Here is a 22,749-nt window from a genome sequence, read left to right as displayed (position 1 = left end):
AATCAGGTTATGGTTTGAGGAGTCATCATTCACTTGCATTAACTGTTATTGACCTGTCTCTCTCCCACAATCTTTGATCTGTATCCTTGCAAGTGTCTCTCAGACATTGCCTGTCATTTTGGGATCTGCTTCATGATCAGTTCTAGGCCATTGCCCTCAAGAGTTTTCATTTATCTGGTTACTCATCTGTCTCTAGCTGAGACAATATTTTTAGAAATCTGTCAATCTTCAAGTAACTTCTTGATTGCACTCTTGTTCTGAGTCAAAGCAAGTTCCCCAACTAGATTCACAAAGTTCCTTCTGGACTTTAGCATGCCATAAATAAGAACTGGCATGGTCAAATAAATACTTTTTTAAAAAGGAAATGACTATCAGGAATTTTCACAGTGCAGCCAGAACCAAGTACACAGAGCCATTTCTGCCATGCACTGGGCACCATAGAAAGACAGTCTTAAATTCTGAGGACACTATGTCAAAATTAAAAAAAAATAGTTGGATTGAGACTTCAATTGAGGGCTAATCCAAGGGAAAGAGGAGCCCAGGGTACCCATCTTGCAATACCTTTCTATATTTGTGTGTGTTTGATTATGGTTCCCATCCAACTGTGTGCCTGTGTCCAACTCTTTTTGACTCCATGGACTATAGCACTTTAGGCTCCTCTGTCCATGGAATTTCCCAGGCAAGTATACAGGAGTGAATTGCTATTTCCTCCTCCAAAGTATCTTCCTGACCCAGGGATTGAACTCAGGTATCTGGCATTGGCAGGCAGATTCTTTACCACTGCACCAGCTGGGAAGCCCATCCAAGTGACCAGATCTACACTGTTGTTGTTGTTGTTCAGTCACTAAGTCTTGTCCAACTCTTTGTGACCACATGGACTGCAGCACACCAGGCTTCCCTGTCCCTCACCATCTCCTGGAGTTTTCCCAAGCAGATCTAAGATACCTCCAAAACAGATTTATATATCTAAAATGCAATAATAATTACAAAAAAATCAGTTGTTATGTCACACATTTATTTACTATTTTTCAAGTAAATTGCCTAGAGATGGATAGATCTAATCTCAATAGTGAAAACTCCAAGTGGAGTTTTCTTCTACCAGGTTCTTAAATATGGTGAGAATATAATAGTTGTTAGAAGTTTGCTTCTTCTACATAGGTGGTCCTTTTTTTTTTTCCCCCTGAGGCCTTAAATTATTTTGGGAGGTTTTATAGATGGCTTCCTTGCATTTTATATTGCACATAATAGTCGCCTCCTTGTCACTTTCATCATCACTGTTACATGTGAAATGGCTATCATTCATGTTGCCATACAGTGCATTATCCTTGGGCTCTGTCTTGTGAAATGACTTGTAACAGTGCTTCAGTTCACGTGAAAAATCTGGAACTAGAACATGCTTCATATTCCTTTCTGAAATATGAGTGATGAATGGCTCAGAAGAAGCACTGCAAACAAGGCATATTTCCTTGTAGCACTGACAAAAATTCACTGGTTGAGGCCTAGATAATATTTCTGCACTATCTTCACTAGACGGACTTTTTAGTTTATGACGTCTCTGAAGTTTGGTCAGTTTCACTACATTTGATTGCTCAGGGACACTTTGACTCTTTGCATAGGGTGGAGAAGTTTTGGTTGGCTTGACCAGACATTGTAGACTTGATGGCCAAGTTGACGTGATGGCCTTCTTTGGATAGGATGGACTGACCTGACTTGACCTGATATGCTTATGGGCATGAGCCCGCCTATGTGCCTTTTTTGGACTTCGTGTTCTATGCAATTTTTTCTGGGGGAGTGATCCTAACTCTCTTTTGGGAGTTGATGACTTGGATGGGTTTTTTTGACTTGAGGGCCTGACTAACTTTTTTGCTCTTAAAGGTACAGAGGCTTTTTGTCGACTTGAGGGCCGAGATGATTTATCTATACTAGACAGCACGGATTGTTTTTCTGGATTGCCTGGACCAGCAGTCAGTGACTTGGAGTCAGTGAATGATATTTTAGATGATGTGGATGATGCCTCGGTGATGCCTTCTTGCTTGACCCTGAAAATACAGAAGATTTGGAGTATGACAATTTAATTCAGGAGAGTACTCCTGCTATCACTGGAAAACATGGACTGTTGTGTCAGTTTAGACTTCTGGGTTTTTTTTTTTTTTTTTGGCTCTAGCAGGAAAATTGAACACAGTAAGAATTGGAGTGTGGTGAAAACCATGACTCAGGTTACAGATTTGAACTTGTGTTGAATGCTTTTTCTTTTTCTTAATTTTGTTGTTTCAACCACAATAGATAACCATATAGTCATGTATGGAATGACACAAACTTGTTTCAAATCTACTGTTGAGAGGGAGAGAAAGAATTTTATCTATTCCAGAAATTAAACTTTTTCTAAAAAAGCCACAAGTTGATATGCAACTGAGGCACAAATGTCACAACTTGTCACGTAAAAAAGTCTTTAGACCAAATTGATTGTTTTCCTATCATATTTGCACCATTAAATTTTGTAACCATGCTTATTTATCCCCACAAGATTACTCTAAAACCAAAGGAATAGAACAGTGGTATATTTGGTCACCAGTCCTTGGATTGGGAAATTTTTAGGGACCCAGTATGTCAGAGCCAGCCTGATCCTCCTATATGAAAGGCAGGGACTAGGGTCCTTTAACACCATTAATAAATTTTCATTTATTACATCTTAAAATGATAGATTATTCAAAATGTGTTACCATCTTTGGAATGCAGAGACCCAACTCCTTCTCTCTCCCCTGAGAAGATTTTAATTCTGTCTTATTTAGATAGCCATTCCCTCTTTTTCTAGACTCAATTTAGAATGAATTCATCAGCCTGGGATTCAACTGAACCCTGAATAGGAGATAGTTTTGGCTAAAGTTGATAATGTACTTGAGATCATTTAAGAGCTTCATTTAAGTGAACATATCCAACCCACAAGATGTTGGTAGCTCTTTTGAAGTCTAAAGTTAATGTTAAGTAACCACAACAACAGTGAACCAGTCTACATGTACCTGCATGCACGTGTGCAGGCACAGGCATGCATGCACACATCCCCCCCTCCCACCAACTCCCGCCCCTTGTATTTTTAATTCATAGGTGTAAGACTTATGTGGCTGCTTTGGGAGTTATAGTGAAGAACCCAGTGTGCACCCCTCACCCCACCCCTTTTATTTTTAATTCAGAGGTGTAAGACTTACATTGTGGCTCTATGGGATTCCTCACCCACACAGATATACTGAATAAAGAAATAACACCTGATAAGAAAGCCGATGATGAGTATAACAGTTAGGACAATGAGTAGATATTGCCTTATTCCCTGCATTCTGCCTTGCTTGGATTCAGCATGTGTAGATCCTGTGAAAGAAAATGTATCATCAGAACATGTGCTACGTAACCAAGTTTGCTTCCATTTTGATGGGGTTTTGTTACTATAGGTAAAAGTCAAATCTCATCATTTATTTCTTTAAACATGATGTGTCCACTGTCATTTTCCTCCCTCTGTCACGTCCCCAGCCAGCCACAGTCTAGAAGCCAAATCTTGGAGCTATGTCTGGCTAATCAGTATAATTACCTAGGTTACCCCACATTGTGGCTTGTTCAACTCATGACCTAGGTTTTTGAGTGTGTGAATTCACTTGAGTGTTGTTGTGTGTGTGAATGTGTATGTTGGGAAAGAGGATGGTACAAGAAAAAAAATTTCTTGAAACGTAGTGTGTGTTAGGTGCCATGCTAGATTCACTCACATAGAATTTTCTAGATTTGCTTGTGGGAGTGGGGGCAGGGGTTAGTGGATTAGGTGGGGAAGGGGAATGAAAAGGGACAATATGGCTGTACTCTTTATGTTTCTATGTTGTTTGGAATTTTTACACGAAAGTAAATCTCTCAGATGTTGTCCTAGAAATTCTTGAAGACCTACTCATAGTAACCTAGAAGAAACAGCAGATTTCTTAAACACAGCTAGCTTGTCTAATTAAGTACTTGAATGTATTTAAAATAATAGATCATAATTTCTCACTTTTAAGGTTAGGGACATACCTGCAGAAGCAGAGCCATTGCTTTCATTTCTATTTAAACAACTATTTGTCCAAATTGATAAAAGGAGGACATAAATTAAGAGATTCATGTCCAGGACCTTGTTGATAGGTTTCATTTGCCAAGGAAACTACTGAATTTAATCTGGCTCAGCTTGTTTTAGGGGGCTATGACTTCATAATCATTCTATGTCATATCCTGACAGCATAATCTCACCATGGAGAGGCATGAGCTCCTGTATACAAATATTATGAAAAGACTTTTAATCACTTATTTCTCCATTACATCAAATATTCTGTCAAATTTGAATCAAAAAGTTTGAGACATTATTAAGCACAGAAGGCAGAGAAAATGGGTTAGCTCTAGATACTGAAGAACTACTTTTCTTTATTAAATGTTAAGCAGGTACTTTACAGCCCTATAGTAGTTACTGTGTGTGATAGAGGTTAAACACACAAGGAGCTATGTCACATCCAAGGAGCAGTGGCTGCGTGGACACAGGAGGGCGAGGAGGAGCTACTCCACCTTCAAGGTCAAGAGGGGCAGCCGTGAGGAGACACCCCTCGTCCAAGGTAAGGAGCAGTGGCTGCGCTTTGCTGGAGCAGTTGTGAAGACATACTCCACGTCCAAGGTAAGAGAAACCCAAGGAAGATGGTAGGTGTTGGGAGAGGGCATCATAGGGCAGACACACTGAAACCATAATCACAGAAAACTAGCCAATCTGATCACATGGACCACAGCCTTGTCTAACTCAATGAAACTAAGCCATGCTGTGTGGGGCCACCCAAGATGGGAGGGTCATGGTGGAGAGGTCTAACAGAATGTGGTCCACTGGAGAAGGTAATGGCAAACCACTTCAGTATTCTTGCCTTGAGAACCCCATGAACAGTATGAAAATGCAAAATGATAAGATACTGAAAGGGGAACTCCCTGGGTCGGTAGGTACCCAATATGCTACTGGATATCAGTGGAGAAATAACTCCAGAAAGAATGAAATGATGGAGCCAAAGCAAAAAGAATACCCATCTGTGAATGTGACTGGTGATAGAAGCAAGGTCTGATGCTGTAAAGAGCAATATTGCATAGGAACCTGGAATATCAGGTCCATGAGTCAAGACAAATCGGAAGTGGTCAAACAGGAGATGGCAAGAGTGAATGTCAACATTCTAGGAATCAGCGAACTAAAATGGACTGGAATGGGTGAATTTAACTCAGATGACCATTATATCTACTACTGTGGGCAGAAATCCCTTAGAAGAAATGGAATAGCCATCATGGTCTACAACAGAGTCTGAAATGCACTACTTGGATGCAATCTCAAAAACGACAGAATGATCTCTGTTCATTTCCAAGGCAAACCATTCAGTAACACAGTGATCCAAGCCTATGCCCCAACCAGTAACACTGAAGAAGCTGAAGTTAACGGTTCTATGAAGACCTACAAGACCTTTAAGAACTAATACCCCAAAAAGATGTCCTTTTCATTATAGGGAACTGGAATGCAAAAGTAGGAAGTCAAGAAACGCCTGGAGTAACAGGCAAATTTGGCCTTGGAGTACAGAATGAAGCAAGGCAAAGGCTAATAGAGTTTTGCCAAGGGAACGCACTGGTCATAGCAAACACCCTCTTGCAACAACACAAGAGAAGACTCTGCACATGGACATCACCAGAAGGTCAACACCGAAATCAGATTGATTATATTCTTTGCAGCCAAAGATGGAGGAGCTCTATACAGTCAGCAAAAACAAGACCAGAGGCTGACTGTGGCTCAGATCATGAACTCCTTATTGCCAAATTCAGACTTAAGTTGAAGAAAGTAGGGAAAACCACTAGACCATTCAGGTATGACCTAAATCAAATCCCTTATGATTATACAGTGGAAGTGAGAAATAGATTTAAGGGTGATCTGATAGACAGAGTGCCTGATGAACTATGGTTGGAGGTTTGTGACATTGTACAGGAGACAGAGATCAAGACCATCCCCATGGAAAAGAAATGCAAAAAAGCAAAATAGCTGTCTGGGGAGGCCTTACAAATAGCTGTGAAAAGAACATAAGTGAAAAGCAAAGGAGAAAAGGAAAGATACAGGCATCTGAATGCAGAATTCCAAAGAATAGCAAGGAGAGATAAGAAAGCCTTTCTCGGTGATCAGTGCAAAGTAATAGAGAAAAAGAACAGAATGGGAAATACTAGAGATCTCTTCAAGAAAATTAGAGATACCAAGGGAACATTTCATGCAAGGATGGGCTTGATAAAGGACAGAAATGGAATGGGCCTAACAGAAGCAGAAGATATTAAGAAAAGGTGGAAAGAATACACAGAAGAACTGTACAAAAAAGATCTCCATGACCCAGATAATCATGATGGTGTGATCACTCACCTAGAGCCAGACATCCTGGAATGTGAAGTCAAGTGGGCCTTAGAAAGCATCAATACCAACAAAGCTAGTGGAGGTGATGGAGTTCCAGTTGAGCTATTCCAAATCCTGAAAGATGATGCTGTGAAAGTGCATCTTTTCATGTGTTTGTTAGCCATCTGTATGTCTTCTTTGGAGAAATGTCTGTTTAGTTCTTTGGCCCATTTTTTGATTGGGTCATTTATTTTTCTGGAATTGAGCTGCAGGAGTTGCTTGTATATTTTTGAGATTAATTCTTTGTCAGTTGCTTCATTTGCTTTTATTTTCTCCCATTCTGAAGGCTGTCTTTTCACCTTGCTTAGAGTTTCCATTGTTATGCACAAGCTTTTAATATTATTAATTAGGTCCCATTTGTTTATTTTTGCTTTTATTTCCAATATTCTGGGAGGTAGGTCATAGAGGATCCTGCTGTGATTTATGTTGGAGAGTGTTTTGCGTATGTTCTCCTCTAGGAGTTTTATAGTTTCTGGTCTTACGTTTAGATAGTTAATCCATTTTGAGTTTATTTTTGTGTATGGTGTTAGAAAGTGTTCTAGTTTCATTCTTTTACAAGTGCTTGACCAGTTTTCCCAGCACCACTTGTTAAAGAGATTGTCTTTTCTCCATTGTATATTCTTGCCTCCTTTGTCAAAGATAAGGTGTCCATAGGTGCATGGATTTATCTCGGCTTTCTATTTTGTTGCATTGATCTATATTTCTGTCTTTGTGCCAGTACCATACTGTCTTGATGACTGTGGCTTTGTAGTAGAGCCTGAAGTCAGGCAGGTTGATTCCTCCAGTTCCATTCTTCTTTCTCAAGATTGCTTTGGCTATTCGAGGTATTTGTATTTCCATACAAATTGTGAAATTATTTGTCCTAGCTCTGTGAAAAATACCGTTGGTAGCACGAGAGGGATTGCATTGAATCTATAGATTGCTTTGGGTAGTATATTCATTTTCACTATATTGATTCTTCTGATCCATGAACATGGTATATTTCTCCATCTATTTGTGTCCTCTTTGATTTCTTTCACCAGTGTTTTATAGTTTTCTATATATAGGTCTTTAGTTTCTTTAGGTAGATATATTCCTAAGTATTTTTTTTTTTCTTTTCGTTGCAATGGTGAATGGGCTTGTTTCCTTAATTTCTATTTCTGTTTTCTCATTGTTAGTGTATAGAAATGCAAGCGATTTCTGTGTGCTAATTTTATATCCTGCAACTTTACTATATTCATTGATTAGCTCTAGTAATTTTCTGGTGGAGTCTTTAGGGTTTTCTATGTAGAGGATCTTGTCATCTGCAAACAGCAAGAGTTTTACTTCTTCTTTTCCAGTTTGGATTCCTTTTATTTCTTTTTCTGCTCTGATGGCTGTGGCCAAAACTTCCAGAACTATGTTGAATAGTAATGGTGAAAGTGGGTACCCTTGTCTTGTTCCTGACTTTAGGGGAAATGCTTTCAATTTTTCACCATTGAGGATAATGTTTGCCGTGGGTTTGTCATATATAGCTTTTTATTATGTTGAGGTATGTTCCTTCTATTCCTGCTTTCTGGAGAGTTTTTATCATAAATGGATGTTGAATTTTGTCAAAGGCTTTCTCTGCATCTATTGAGATAATCATATGGCTTTTATTTTTCAATTTGCTAATGTGGTGTATTACATTGATTGATTTGCAGATATTGAAGAATCCTTGCATCCCTGGGATAAAGCCCAGTTGGTCATGGTGTATGATCTTTTTAATGTGTTGTTGGATACTGATTGCTAGAATTTTGTTAAGGATTTTTGCATCTATGTTCATCAGTGATATTGTCCTGTAGTTTTCTTTTTTTGTGGCATCTTTGTCAGGTTTTGGTGTTAGGGTGATGATGGCCTCATAGAATGAGTTCGGAAGTTTACCTTCCTCTGCAATTTTCTGGAAGAGTTAGGGTAGGATAGGCGTTAGCTCTTCTCTAAATTTTTGGTCTAATTCAGCTGTGAAGCTGTCTGGACCTGGGCTTTTTTTGCTGGAAGATTTGTGATTACAGTTTCAATTTCCATGCTTCTGATGGGTCTGTTAAGATTTTCTATTTCTTCCTGGTTCAGTTTTGGAAAGTTGTACTTTTCTAAGAATTTGTCCATTTCTTCCAAGTTGTCCATTTTATGGGCATATAATTGCTGATGGTAGTCTCTTATGATCCTTTGTATTTCTGTGTTGTCTGTTGTGATCTCTCCATTTTCATTTCTAATTTTATTGATTTGATTTTTCTCCCTTTGTTTCTTGATGAGTCTGGCTAATGGTTTGTCAATTTTATTTATCCTTTCAAAGAACCAGCTTTTGGCTTTGTTGAGTTTTGCTATCATCTCTTTTGTTTCTTTTGCATTTATTTCTGCCCTAATTTTTAAGATTTCTTTCCTTCTACTGACCTTGGGGTTCTTCATTTCTTCCTTTTCTAGTTGCTTTAGGTGTAGATTTAGGTTATTTACTTGACTTTTTTCTTGTTTCTTGAGGTATGCCTGTATTGCTATGAACTTTCGCCTTAGCACTGCTTTTATAGTGTCTCACAGGTTTTGGGTTGTTGTGTTTTCATTTTCATTCGTTTCTATGCATATTTTGATTTCTTTTTTGATTTCTTCTGTGATTTGTTGGTTATTCAGAAGCGTGTTGTTCAGCCTCCATATGTTGGAATTTTTAATAGTTTTCCTCCTTATAATTGACATCTAATCTTACTCCATTATGGTCAGAAAAGATGCTTGCAATGATTTCAATTTTTTTGAATTTACCAAGGCTGGCCCAGGATGTGATCTATCCTGGAGAAGGTTCCGTGTGTGCTTGAGAAAAAGGTGAAATTCATTGTTTTGGGGTGAAATGTCCTATAGATATGAATTAGGTCTAACTGGCCTATTGTATCATTTAAAGTTTGTGTTTCTTTGTTAATTTTCTGTTTAGTTGATCTATCCATAGGTGTGAATGGGGGTATTAAATTCTCTGACTATTATTGTGTTATTGTTAATTTCCCCTTTCATACTTGTTAGCATTTGTCTTATATATTGAGGTGCTCCTGTGTTGGGTGCACATATAATTGTTATATCTTCTTCTTGGATTGATCCCTTGATCATTATGTAGTGTCCTTCTTTGTCTCTTTTCACAGCCTGTGTTTTAAAGTCTATTTCATCTGATATGAGTATTGCTGCTTTTGCTTTCTTTTGGTCTCTATTTGCATGGAATATCTTTTTCCAGCCCTTCACTTTCAGTCTATATGTGTCCCTTGTTTTGAGGTGGGTCTCTTGTAGACAACATATATGCTGCTGCTAAGTTGCTTCAGTCATGTCTGACTCTGTGCGACCCCATAGATGGCAGCCCACCAGGCTCCCCCGTCCCTGGGATTCTCCAGGCAAGAACACTGGAGTGGGTTTCCATTTCCTTCTCCAACTCATGAAAGTGAAAAGTGAAAGTGAAGTCGCGCAGTCGTGTACAACTCTTCACGACCCCATGGACTACAGCCTACCAGGCTCCTCCGTCCATGGGATTTTCCAGGCAGAGTACTGGAGTGGGGTGCCATTGCCTTCTCTGATACAACATATATAGGGGTCTTGATTTTGTATCCATACAGCCAGTCTTTGTCTTTTGGTTGGGGCATTCAACCTATTTACGTTTAAGGTAATTATTGATAAGTATGATCCCGTTGCCATTTACTTTATTGTTTTGGGTTTGAGTTTATACACCCTTTTTGTGTTTCCTGTCTAGAGAATATCCTTTAGCATTTGTTGGACAGCTGGTTTGATGGTGCTGAATTCCCTCAGCTTTTGCTTGTCTGTAAAGCTTTTGATTTCTCCTTCATATTTGAATGAGATCCTTGCTGGGTACAGTAATCTTGTCTGTAGGTTATTTCCCTTCATCACTTTAAGTATGTCTTGCCATTCCCTCCTGGCCTGAAGAGTTTCTATTGAAAGATCAGCTGTTATCCTTATGGGAATCCCCTTGTGTGTTATTTTTCCCTTGCTGCTTTTAATATTTGTTCTTTGTGTTTGATCTTTGTTAATTTGATTAATATGTGTCTTGGGGTGCTTTGCCTTGGGTTTATCCTCTTTGGGACTCTCTGGGTTTCTTGAACTTGGGTGATTATTTCCTTCCACATTTTAGGGAAGTTTTCAACTATTATCTCCTCAAGTATTTTCTCATGGTCTTTCTTTTTGTCTTCTTCGACTCCTATGATTCGAATGTTGGAGCGTTTAATATTGTCCCAGAGGTCTCTGAGGTAGTCCTCATTTCTTTTAATTCATTTTTCTTTTTTCCTCTCTGATTCATTTATTTCTACTGTTCTATCTTCTACTTCACTAATCCTGTCTTCTGCCATCCTTAATACTATTATTTGTTGCCTCCAGAGTGTTTTTGATCTCATTTATTGCATTATTCATTATATATTGACTCTTGTTTATTTCTTCTAGGTCCTTGTTAAACCTTTTTTGCATCTTCTCAATCCTTGTCTCCAGGCTATTTATCTGTGATTCCATTTTTATTTCAAGATTTTGGATCATATTCACTATCATTATTTGGAATTCTTTATCAGGTAGATTCCCTATCTCCTCCTCTTTTGTTTGGTTTGGTGGGCATTTATCCTGTTCCTTTACCTGCTGGGTATTCCTCTGTCTCTTCATCTTGTTTATATTGCTGCATTTGGGGTTGCCTTTCTGTATTCTGGCAGTTTGTGGAATTCTCTTTATTGTGGAGTTTTCTCACTTTGGATGGGGTTGTATTGGTGGCTTGTCAAGGTTTCTTGATTAGGGAAACTTGTGTAGCTGTTCTGGTGTGTGGAGCTGGATTTCTTCTCTCTGGAGTGCAATGAAGTGTCCAGTAATGAGTTATGAGATGTTAGTGGTTTTGGAGTAACTTTGGGCAGCCTGTATATTGAAGCTCAGGGCTGTGTTCCTGTGTTGCTGGAGAATGTGCATGGTATGTCTTGCTCTGGAACTTGGTGGCCCTTGGGTGGTGCTTGGTTTCAGTGTAGGTATGGAGGCATTTGATGAGCTCCTATTGATTAATGTTCCGTGGAGTCAGGAGTTCTCTGATGTTCTCAGGATTTGGACTTAAGCCTCCTGCTTCTGGTTTTCAGTCTTATTTTTACAGTAATCTCAAGACTTCTTCTATACAGCACCTTTTATAAAACATCTAGGTTAAAGATGAAAAGTTTCTCCACAGTGAGGGACACCCAGAGAGGTTCACAGAGTTACATGGAGAAGAGAAGAGGGAGGAGGGAGTTAGAGGTGACCTGAATGAGATGAGGTGGAATCAAATGAGGAGAGAGCAAGCTAGCCAGTAATCACTTCCTTATGTGCGTTCCACAGTCTGGATTGCTCAGAGATGTTCACGGAGTTATACAGAGAAGAGAAGAGTGAGGAAGGAGACAGAGGTGGCCAGGAGGATAAAAGGGGGGAATGAAAAGGAGAGAGACAGATCCTGCCAGTAATCAGTTCCCTAAGTGTTCTCCACCGTCTGGAACTCAAAGAGATTCACAGAGTTGGGTAGAGAAGAGAAGGGGGAGGGAGGAGACAGAGGCGACCTGGTGGAGAAAAAGGAGAATCCGAAGGAGGAGAGAGCAATCAAGCCAGTAATCTCGCTCACAATGAAAATGGGTACTGAAGATTGGGTTCTTAAAGGTACAAAATTGATTACAAATACCAAAAAGCAAAGATTAAAAATCTAGAGAAGAGGTTGGATTTTCAAAAATACAATATTAAAGAAAAGAATAAAAGAAAAAAAAGTCACAAAAATTATCAAAAAAATAAAATATATATATATATATATGAAGTTTGCTTTAAAAAATAATCTTTTTTTTTTGACAAGTAATTGTAGGTTGTACAAATGAAAATTAAAGGAGTAATAGAGGACTTAAAAATTTAAAAAAGTTTTAAAAAAAAGGAAAGAAAAAGAATGATCATAAAAATAGAAAAAATATATCTAAGACTTTCTCTGCTGTTGTTGTGGGCAGTGTGGGGTCAGTTCATTTTCGGATAGTTCCTTGGTCCGGCTTATATTTCTCAAGATCTATAGGCCCCTTCCTATGTAGTCGATACTAACAACAGGGTTTTAATCTATTGCACCTGTCACTTCCAAGGTGGTTCCCTCTGTTTTAGCTTCTTCTGTTTGCTGGTCTCTTCAGTGTCTGATTTCTGTCCTGACACAAGGGGGGCGGTGGTGGACACTTTTTTTAGGTTCACTTGTTCAGTCGCACTGTGGGGAGGGAGGGATGCTGCAAACAAATAACACTGGCATGTGCTCGCAGTGTCTCAGCCCCATTAGGCCTGCTTTTGCTCACAGCGAGTGTGCCCTCCCTGCCCACACAGCTCAGGCTCTAGGTTGCTCTGCCAGGATCCGTCCAAGGCTGGCCCTGGGCTGCATGCACCTCCCAGGTCTAAGCCGCTCAGGTTCAGGCACTTGGGTATTCCTCAGAGGCACAGACTCCATTGGGCCTGCGTTTTGTGCCCTTCCCAGGTCCGAGCAGCTCAGGTGATGAGGTGTTTGGCGAGCACGGTCGCTGCGACTTATCACCTCTCCCATCCCTGCTGCTCGGTTTTCTGGGTGTACAACCGACGCACCTTCTCAGGCGGATGATGACTGTCTAGAACCCACTTAGTTAGCAAAAAAGCTTGCTTGCAGTTTGGTAGATAATGTCTCTCTGGGGCTGTGATTGTCCCCTTCCGACTCTGGCTGCCTGTCACCGGAGGGGGATGGTCTGCTGCCGGCTAATTCTGTTCAGTCCTTTGTTCTGTGTGCAGTCCTGGCTGTGTCTTAGGGCTTTTCACGTGGTAGCTATCCCACAGTCTGGTTTGCTAGCCCAAGTTAGTTCGCTCTGATTACCCTCAGGATATTCAGGCCTGATCCTTACTCTAAGCAATGCAGCCCACGCCTCCCTGCCCAGCCCCAGCTTGCTAGTGGTGGATGCAGGCATCTGCGCTGCTTCTCCACTGGGGGAATTACCGTTGGGCTCATAATCTGTGGGTTTTAATTGTTTATTTATTTTTCCTCCCTGTTATGTTGCCCTCTCTGGTTCCAAGGCTCACCACAGACTCGGCAGTGAGAGTGTTTCCTGGTGTTTGGAAACCTCTCTCTTTTTAAGACTCCCTTCCTGGAACGGAGCTCTGTCCCTACCTCTTTTGTCTCTTATTTTGTCTTTTATATTTTTTCCTACCGCTTTTCAAAGACAATGGGCTACTTTTCTGGGTGCCTGATGTCCTCTGCTGGCATTCAGAAGTTGTTTTGTGGAATTTACTCAGCATTTAAATGTTCTTTTGATGAATTTGTAGGGGAGAAAGTGGTCTCCCCGTCCTATTCCTCTGCCATCTTAGGACCGCCTCCTGTTAAGATCTTCTATTTCTTCCTGGTTCAGTTTTGTAAGGTTATACTTCTCTAAGAATTTGTCCATTTTTTCCAAGTTGTCCATTTTATTGGCATATAATTGCTCATAGTAGTCTCTTATGATCTTTTGCATTTCTGTGTTGTCTGTTATGATTTGTCCATTTTCATTTCTAAGTTTTATTGATTCAATTCTTCTCCTTTTTTTTTTCTTGATGAGTCTGGCTAACGGTTTGTCTATTTTATCTATCTTCTCAGAAAACCAGCTTTTAGTTTTGTTCATCTTTGTTATAGTCTCCTTGGTTTCTTTTTCACTTCTGCTCTGATTTTTATGATTTCTTTCCTTCTACTAATTTTGGGGTCCTTCTGTTCTTCTTTTTCTAGTTTCTCTAGGTGTAAAGTTAGGTTGTTTATTTGATATTTCTCTTGTTTCTTGAGGTAGGCTTGTATGGCTATGAACCTCCCTCTCAGCACTTCTTTTACCTAATCCCATAGTTTGTGGGTTGTTGTGTTTTCATTATCATTTGTTTCTATGCATTTTAAAATTTCTTCTGTGATCTGTTGTTTATTCAGTAGTGTGCTATTTAGCCTCCATGTTTGTGTTTTTTTTTTTAAGATTCTCCCCCCGCCCCACCCCGTAGTTGACATCTAATCTTCCTGCATTGTGAGCAGAAAAGATGCTTGAAATGGTTTTAATTTTTAAAAATTTACCAAGGCTAGATTTATGGTCGAGGATGTGTTCTATCCTTGAGGATGTTCCATGTACACATGAGAAAAAGGTGAAATCCATTGTTTTTGGGTAAAATGCCCTGTAGATATCAATTAAGTCTACCTGGTCCATTGTATCATTTAAAGCTTGTGTTTCCTTGGTAATTTTCTGTTTGGTTGATGTATCCATAGGTGTGTGGGCTATTAAAGTCCCTCACTATTATTGTGTTACTGTTAATTTCCCCTTTAATAGTTGTTAGCATTAGCCTTACATATTAAGGTACTCCTATGTTGAGTGCATATATATTTATAATTGTTATATCATCTTGGATTGATCCTTTGATCATTATGTAGTGTCCTTCTTTGTCTCTTATCACAGTATTTATTTCAAGGTCTATTTTATCTGTTATGAGTATTGCTACTCCTGCTTTCTTTTGGTTTCCATTTGCATGAAATATATTTTCCAGCTCTTCATTTTCAGTCTGTATGTGTCCCTAGGTTTGAGTTGGGTCTCTTGTAGATAGCATATATGGGGTCTTGTTTTTTTATCCATTTGGCCAGGCTTTGTCTTTTGGTTGGAGCATTTACATTTAAGGTAATTATTGATAAATATGATCCCATTACCATTTATGATGTTGTTTGGGGTTTGATTTTATAAACTTTTTCGTGTGTTTCCTGTCTAGAGAAGATCCTTTAGCACTTGTTGAAGAGCTGGCTTGGTGGTGCTGAATTCTCTCAGCTTTTGCTGTTCTGTCAAGCTTTTGATTTCTCCTTCATATCTGAATGAGATCCTTGCTGGGTAGAGTAATATTAGTTGTATGTTTTTCTCTTTCATCACTTTAAGTATGTCCTGCCATTCTCTTCTGGCCTGAACAGTTTCTAATGAAAGATCAGGTGTTATTCTTATGCGGATCCCCTTGTGTGTTGTTTGTTGCTTTTTCCTTGCTGCTTTTAATATTTGCTCTTTGTGTTTCATTTTTTTTTTAACTTTGATATGTGTCTTGTGGTGTTTTGCCTTGGGTATATGCAGAGTACATCATGAGAAACACTGAGCTGGAAGAAGCACGAGCTGGAATCAAGATTGCTGGGAGAAATATCAATAACCTTAGATATGCAGATGACACCACCCTTATGGCAGAAAGTGAAGAAGAACTAAAGAGCTTCTTGATGAAAGTGAAAGACGAGAGTGAAAAAGTTGGCTTAAAGCTCAACAATCAGAAAACTAAGATCATGGCATCTGGTCCCATCACTTCATGGCAAATAGATGGGGAGACAGTGGAAATAGTGGCTGACTTTATTTTTCTGGGCTCCAAAATCACTGCAGATGGTGACTGCAGCCATGAAATTAAAACACACTTACTCCTTGGAAGGAAAGTTATGACCAACCTAGACAACATATTAAAAAGCAGAGACATTACTTTGTCAACAAAGGTCTGTCTAGTCAAGGCTATGGTTTTTCCAATGGTCATGTATGGATGTGAGAGTTGGACTACAAAGAAAGCTGAGCACTGAAGAATGATGCTTTTGAACTGTGGTGTTGGAGAAGACTCTTGAGACTCCCTTGGACTGCTAGGAGATCCAACCAGTCCATCCTAAAGGAGATCAGTTCTGAGTGTTCATCGGAAGGACTGATGTTGAAGCTGAAGCTCCAATACTTTGGCCACCTGATGCGAAGAGCTGACTCATTTGAAAAGACCCTGATGCTGGGAAAGATTGAGGGCATGAGGAGAAGGGGGCGACAGAGGATGAGATGCTTGGATGGCACCACAGACTCAATGGACATGGGTTTGGGTGGACTCTGGGAGTTGGTGATGGACAGGGAGGCCTGGCATGCTGCTGTTCATGGGGTCTCAAAGAGTTGGACACAACTGAGCAACTGAACTGAACTATCTTGTTTTGGACTCTCTGGGTTTCTTGGACTTGGGTGGCTATTTCCTTCCCCATTTAAAAGAAGTTTTGGACTAATATCTCATGCTCTTTCTTTCTGTCTTCTTCTTTTTGGACACCTATGCTTCGAATGTTGGGGCATTTAACGTTGTCCCAGAGGTCTCTGAGTTTGTCCTCATTTCTTTTAATTCTTTATTCTTTTTTTCTCTCTGCTTCATTTATTTCTACCATTCTATCTTCCATCTCACTTATCCTCTCTTCTACCTTAGTTATTCTAGTGTTGCTTCCCTCCAGGGTGCTTGTAATCTCAGTTATTGCATTGTTCATTACTGACTGACTCTTTGTTTCTTCTAGATCCTTGTTGAACATTTCTTGCATCTTCTCAATCCTGTCTCTAGTATATTTATCTGTAAGTCAGTTTTGTTTTCAAGATTTTGGATCATCTTTACTGTCATCATTCTGAATTATTTTATAAGTAGACTTCCTATCTCCTCCTCTTTCATTTGGCTTGGTGGGTTTTTATCATGTTCCTTCCCCTGCTGAATGTTTGTCTGGCTTTTCATTTTGTTTAGCTTGCTGTGTTTGGGGTGCCTTTTCTGCAGGCTGAAAGTTCATGATTCCTTTTACTTGTGGAGTCTGCTTCCTGTGGGTGGGGTTGGACCAGTGGTTTGTCAAGGTTTCCTGGTTGGGGGAGCTCTGTGTCTGTGTTCTGGTGGGTGGAGCTGGATCTCTTTCCTCTGGAGTACATTGAAGTGTTCAGTAGTGAGTTTTGGGTGAGCTCTTCTCTATTAATGCTCCCTGGAGTCAGGAGTACTCTGATGTTCTAAAATTCTGGAGTTTAGCCTCCTGCCTCTGGGTTTTGGTCCTCCTCTTACAGTAGCCTCAAGGCTTCTCCATGCATACTGCACAGAAGAGAAAATCCCTAGGTTAATGAAGAAACAACTCTCCACATCCAGGAACACCCAAAGAGACTCAGAGTTATATAAAGAAGAGAACAGGGATGAAATAGATAGAGGTGACACAGAGAAGAAAAGGAAGAGTCAAAAGGGAAAAAGAACAATCAAGTTCAGTTCAGTGCAGTGCAGTCACTAATTCATGTCTGACTCTTTGTGATGCCATGGACTGCAGCACACCAGGCTTCCCTGTCCATCACCAACTTCTGGAGCTTGCTCAATCTCATGTCCATCAAGTCGGTGATGCAATACCAGCATCTCATCCTCTGTCGTCCCTTTCTCCTGCCTTCAGTCTTTCCCAGCAGCAGGGCCTTTTCCAATGAGTCAGTGCTTCGGATCAGGTGGCCAAAGTATTGGAGTTTTCAGCTTCAGCATCAATCCTTCCAATGAATATTCAGGGATGATTTCCCTTAGGATTGACTGGTTGGGTATCCTTGCAGTCCAAGGGACTCTCAAGAGTCTTCTCCAAATCCAAAGGTCAAAAGCATCGATTCTTCAGCACTCAGCTTTCTTTATAGTCCAACTCTCTCACCCATACATGACTACTGGAAAAACCATAGCTTTGAGTAGATGAACCTTTGTTGGCCAAGTAATGTCTTTGCTTTTTAATATGCTGTCTAGGTTGGTCAGAGCTTTTCTTCCAAGGAGCAAGTGTCCTTTAATTTCATGGCTGAAATCACCATCTGCAGTGATTTTGGAGCACAAAAAACAAAGTCTGTCACTGTCTCCATTATTTCTCTATTTGCCATGAAGTGATGGGAGCAGATGTCATGATCTTAGTTTTTTGAATGTTGAGTTTTAAGCCAACTCAACATTATTCAGAGTAATCAAGCCATTATCCAATCCCTAAGTGCTCTCCACAGCCCAGAACACCCAAAGAGATTCATAGAGTTATACAGAATACAGAAGAGGGAGGAAGGAGATAGGAGTGACCCAGAGGAGAAAAAGGAGAGACAAAAGGGGGTAGAGCAATGAAGCCAGTAATCAAATCCCGAAATGAAAATGGATACTGAAGGTTCGATTCTTAAAGGTACAAAATTGATAACAAATATCAAAAAGCAAAGATTAAAAACCTAGAATAGATGTTAGACTCTCAAAAACACAACATAAAAAATTCAAAACAGAATTGATGACAAAAATTTAAAAAATATTCATGGAATTTTTTTAAATAGGGTTTTTGGAAAAAATAATCAGTTCAGTTCAGTTCAGCCATTCAGTCGTGTCTGAATCATTGTGACCTCATGGACTGCAGGAATGGTAAGCTATAAAAATGAAAGTTAAAGGAGTAATAAAGAACTATATGTTTCTTTAAAAATTAAGAAGTGATAATAGTGAAAATATATCTAGGAATTTCTCTGGAGCTGTTGTGGGCAGTGTGTGGTCAGTTCAATGTCAGGTAGTCCATTTTTCAGGCTTGTACTTGTTCTCAAGGCCTATAGTTCTCCCTCAAATGCAAGGTTTCAGCATTAACTTCAGGGTTTTAATTGGTTGCACCTGTGACTTTCAGGGTGTTTCCCCCTTTCCTTTGTTTATTTTGGCAAGTCTGTTTGCAAGACTCTTCAGTGTCTTATTTCCGACCTACAATGAGGGGATGAAGGTGGCCACTTATGTAGGCTCACTTGTTCAGTTGTGCTGTGGGAAGGGAGGGACATGCACTGGCATGTGTGTGGGGGTGCTCACAGTGGATGGATCACACTGGGTTTGCCACAGCCCAAGGGGGCAAGTACTTCCTGGGTCCCCACTGCTCAGGCTCCAGAGTGGTCTGCAAGGGTACTGTCCCAAGTGCACCCTGTTTTTATGCAATTCCCAGGTCTAAGCCACTCAGGTTTTCAGACACTCCGCAAGGGCACAGATCCAGATGGGCTGTGTGTTTTGTGCCCTTTCCAGGTGCAAGCCACTCAGCCAACTGGGTGCTTGGTGAGCACATTGTCCCAGGTAGCCCATGCATTTTATGCACCTATCTGGTCCTGGCTGCTCGGTATCCTGGGTGCGTCATGAGGGCACAGTCACAGGAGTCCGATGTATCTTCAATGGGAAGCTATATAAGGCTTGACACTCTTGGTACATGTGAAGCTTCCAGGATCTCAGGAAGATGTGGTTATCAACTGGCAGAAGCTCACATATCATAAAACAGAAGCAGTATAAATCCCATGGTTGGCGGAGCCTGGTAGGCTGCAGTCCATGGGGTCGCTAGAGTTGGACACTACTGAGCGACTTCACTTTCACTTTTCACTTTCATGCATTGGAGAAGGAAATGGCAACCCGCTCCAGTGTTCTTGCCTGGAGAATCCCAGGGACGGGAAGCCTGGTGTGCTGCCGTCTATGGGGTCGCACAGAGTTGGACACAACTGAAGCGACGTAGCAGCAACAGCAGCAGCAGCATGTATGTAAAAAATTCAATAAAGTCTTTAAAAATGGTCTACATCAAAAAATCTTAAAGAACTATACAGAATAAAAAGTTACAGTCTTGGCCGGTGGGGGAAGGGCCTCTGCACCAAAGGGGCCCAGTCAGCCGGTGGTAGACTCCCAGTGAAGGCACCTGGAAGAGTAGGCCATGAATCCGCAGGCTCGGGTGGAAGCCCGGCCCGTTCCCCAGACCTCCCTGGGACTGGACTCTGACCGAAAGGGCCTAGCATGCGTGGTGAGACCAGAAGCAGCCTAGGGCCTCATGCTGTATGCTCAGTTTTGTTTTTTTCCTCCTGGAGCTCGATCCTGGCCTGGGAGTGCTTCCGGCTTCACATTCTGCACCCTTGGAACTTTGGTTTAGTAATGCTGGCAAGGTCTGAGCAGCCCCAATGTGGAGGTGACACCGGTTTTGTTTTTCCACCCGGAAATGAAAGCCTCTGGAGGGGTATGCATTCTCTACCAGATTATGAGGTTTGCACACTTCAGAGACTCTACTCCCTTGGTAACAGCAACTTCTTGCCGTGAATAGATGACTTTCTACTCCTTGTGAAGACTTTGTTAAGAAGCAGGAATAGCTCGAGGATTCTCTAAACAGACAGTAGTCTAGAAAACTGAAATATCTAGAAAACGAATAGTGTATATTTTCAACCAGGTACATTTTTACATTTCTGTTGAGGGCCGTGTCTGCTACTGCATCTGATGGTATCTTAAGAGGGCTTCCACTCCAGAACCTAGATTCACTTCTTTCCCTCTGTCCTCACAACACTATGGTTTTGAAAAGCTATCCTTAAGCTGCATTTGCTGGTGTTGGCTCAAGTCTAGACTTATGAATATATGGCTCATTTGAGACTTAACTATCTTCATTTGATAGAACTATCAAATGAAATTCCAAAATATTTGTTCTTTTGACACATTACACCTTAGTTCTGCTATGGCTCTTTATAGTCTTTTGGTTTGAGACTTGGAAAATCTCAAAAAAAGGAAAATTCCTTATCATGATCCAATATCTGCTTATTGAGCACTTGTCTTGTGCAAAGTAACATGCTAGCTCCTGGGAAAAAAAGTCACAGCCTTTTCCTTATGACCCCATTCTTTTCCCATTCTAGAGGTGATGACACAAATGGTTCATGGGCATCTCTCAAATCTTTTCCTACACATTACATGCCTACCAAGTACATGATAGACACAGCCACATAGTGTACGTAAGTGGGATAATTCCATGAGTATAATTTTTCAGAGTTTTAGAAAATTACACAACTACATGTACACTCCTATTCATAGCAGCATCATTCACAAGAACCAAAAGGTGAAAACAACTCACATGCCCATCAACAGATGAATAGATAAACAAACTGTAGTATGTGCATACAGTGAAATATTATTCACCCTTATAAAGGATTTAAATTCTGAAACATGCTAGAGCATGGATGGACCTTGAATATAATTATGCTAGGAAAGAAGCCAGTCACAAAAGACCAAATACTGTATGATTACACTTATGTGAGCTACCCTAAAATAGTCAAATTGATGAAGATATATAGTAGAATGATGGTTATCAGGGACTGGGCAGAAGGGAGAATGCAAAGTTATTGTTTGGTAGATACCAAGTTACAGTTTGGGATGCTAGAAAAAATCCGGAGATGGATGGTGGTGATGGTTTTGCATGTTATTAATGCCAGTGTGAATGTATTTAACACTACTGAATTATACCCTCAAAAAGGGTTAAATGGTAAATTTTACCACAATTTAAAAACTGGGGAAAAAAGCACACAACTAGTACCTGAATGATTTCCTTGTAAGAAAGTCAAACATAAACATTTGCAGTGTAAAACATGACCAACCCCACTGACCACTTCCCCCCTCCATCCCATTCTGCTCTCCTGAGGTAAATGCTTGTAGACCGTCTGGTGTGCGCTCTGAATCTTATCTGTGAACTGACACACATTACAGAGCAAAGTTCTGGGACCAGACTGGGTTAAAATCCTGGCTCTACCATTGAGCAACTTGGTGACCCTTGGGCAAGTTAGTGTTTCTGTGCTTTAGGTTCTTCACTTGTAAAGGAAGAATGGTAATTGAAGCTTCTGAATGAGGGTCCCAGTGATGATTATACTAGATAATGCACTTAGCACAGTACCTAGCACTTAAGTGGTCAAGAAATGTTAGCTTGCTATTGAATGCAATGTGTTCATCTTTAGAGAATGAGCAAAGTAGGCTGGCAAATAATACCTGTGATATTAAAAGCAGAAAGCAAGGACTGGATGAAATTTGAGGAGGGAGGCCAGAAAGGGCAGCAGTAGAACCCAAGGAAGGAAATGAATGGCTGCCAATCAAATCTAGCATCTACCAATGGAACAAAATGTAGAGGAGATACAAGGAAACACAGAGAGAGGCACAGTAATAAAGGAGACTATCATATACTACTCTCAGTAAAAGACAAATCAAATGGACGTGAAATTATTAAGGAGATAGAAGATGTAAATGAAATAATTGATAGAGTCCATCTTATGGATATACATAGAACTTTGTACTCCCTCTTATTTTCTCATGAGCATGACGAGTTATTTTATCTGCTTGGAATGGGAAATCTATTGTTTTGGAAAACCACTTCTCCCCACTCCATCCTGGTTCTGAAAAGAGTTAGCAGTCATAGAATCCCTCCTAACTGGCAACAAGGATGGGCATGTGGCTCAGGCTAGACCAGTAATCATTTCATATCTTTGGCCATAGTGGTTGGTTTACAGTTGGCCATGTGACTCAGGACAGGTGAACCAGGGTTCTTCAAGTTTTTTCAAACAATTTGGGCTAAGAGGTTTCTTTAGCACCACTGGTGGTAAACCTGATATGGGAAACTGAATTCACCATATGGTAAATTCAAGGATATGAATTCAGAGTTGCCCGTGCCATGGGACTGTTGGTAGGACTAAGCTAACTAGAAAGAATCAAACTGACATAAGGAGAAACAGAGATGCAAAACAGAGAGAGTTTTCCAAGGAGAGTCACAATTCTGATTGTTCCTGAGGCCGTCTGCATTG

At 40.4% G+C, this 22,749-nt stretch overlaps 1 protein-coding gene across 1 annotated transcript; it reads right to left on the bottom strand.

Moving 5' to 3' along the window:
• Nucleotides 1-1,150: 1,150 nt before the first annotated feature.
• On the bottom strand, nt 1,151-4,129 carry LOC102389221 (uncharacterized protein CXorf66 homolog). Its single transcript, XM_006058642.3, has 3 exons — nt 4,042-4,129; nt 3,204-3,360; nt 1,151-2,039 (listed from the first exon to the last, which is right to left on the bottom strand). The coding sequence occupies exons 1-3, from the start codon at nt 4,127-4,129 to the stop codon at nt 1,151-1,153; spliced, it is 1,134 nt and encodes a 377-aa protein (XP_006058704.1).
• Nucleotides 4,130-22,749: the final 18,620 nt, after the last annotated feature.

This window comes from Bubalus bubalis, chromosome X (genome assembly GCF_019923935.1).
Source record: "Bubalus bubalis isolate 160015118507 breed Murrah chromosome X, NDDB_SH_1, whole genome shotgun sequence".
NCBI lineage: Eukaryota > Metazoa > Chordata > Mammalia > Artiodactyla > Bovidae > Bubalus > Bubalus bubalis.
The sequence above is the reverse complement of the archived record's forward strand: the minus strand, read 5'-3'. Positions and strand labels throughout refer to the sequence as shown.

Excerpts from the sequence above, each read along its gene's own strand:
- LOC102389221 (XM_006058642.3), bottom strand. The coding sequence starts at position 4,129 with ATGAATCTCTTAATTTATGTCCTCCTTTTATCAATTTGGACAAATAGT. Across the intron at positions 3,361-4,041 it reads CAATGGCTCTGCTTCTGCAG|GATCTACACATGCTGAATCC; the intron begins GTATGTCCCTAA and ends TTTCTTTCACAG. Across the intron at positions 2,040-3,203 it reads GAATCCCATAGAGCCACAAT|GGTCAAGCAAGAAGGCATCA; the intron begins GTAAGTCTTACA and ends CTGTATTTTCAG.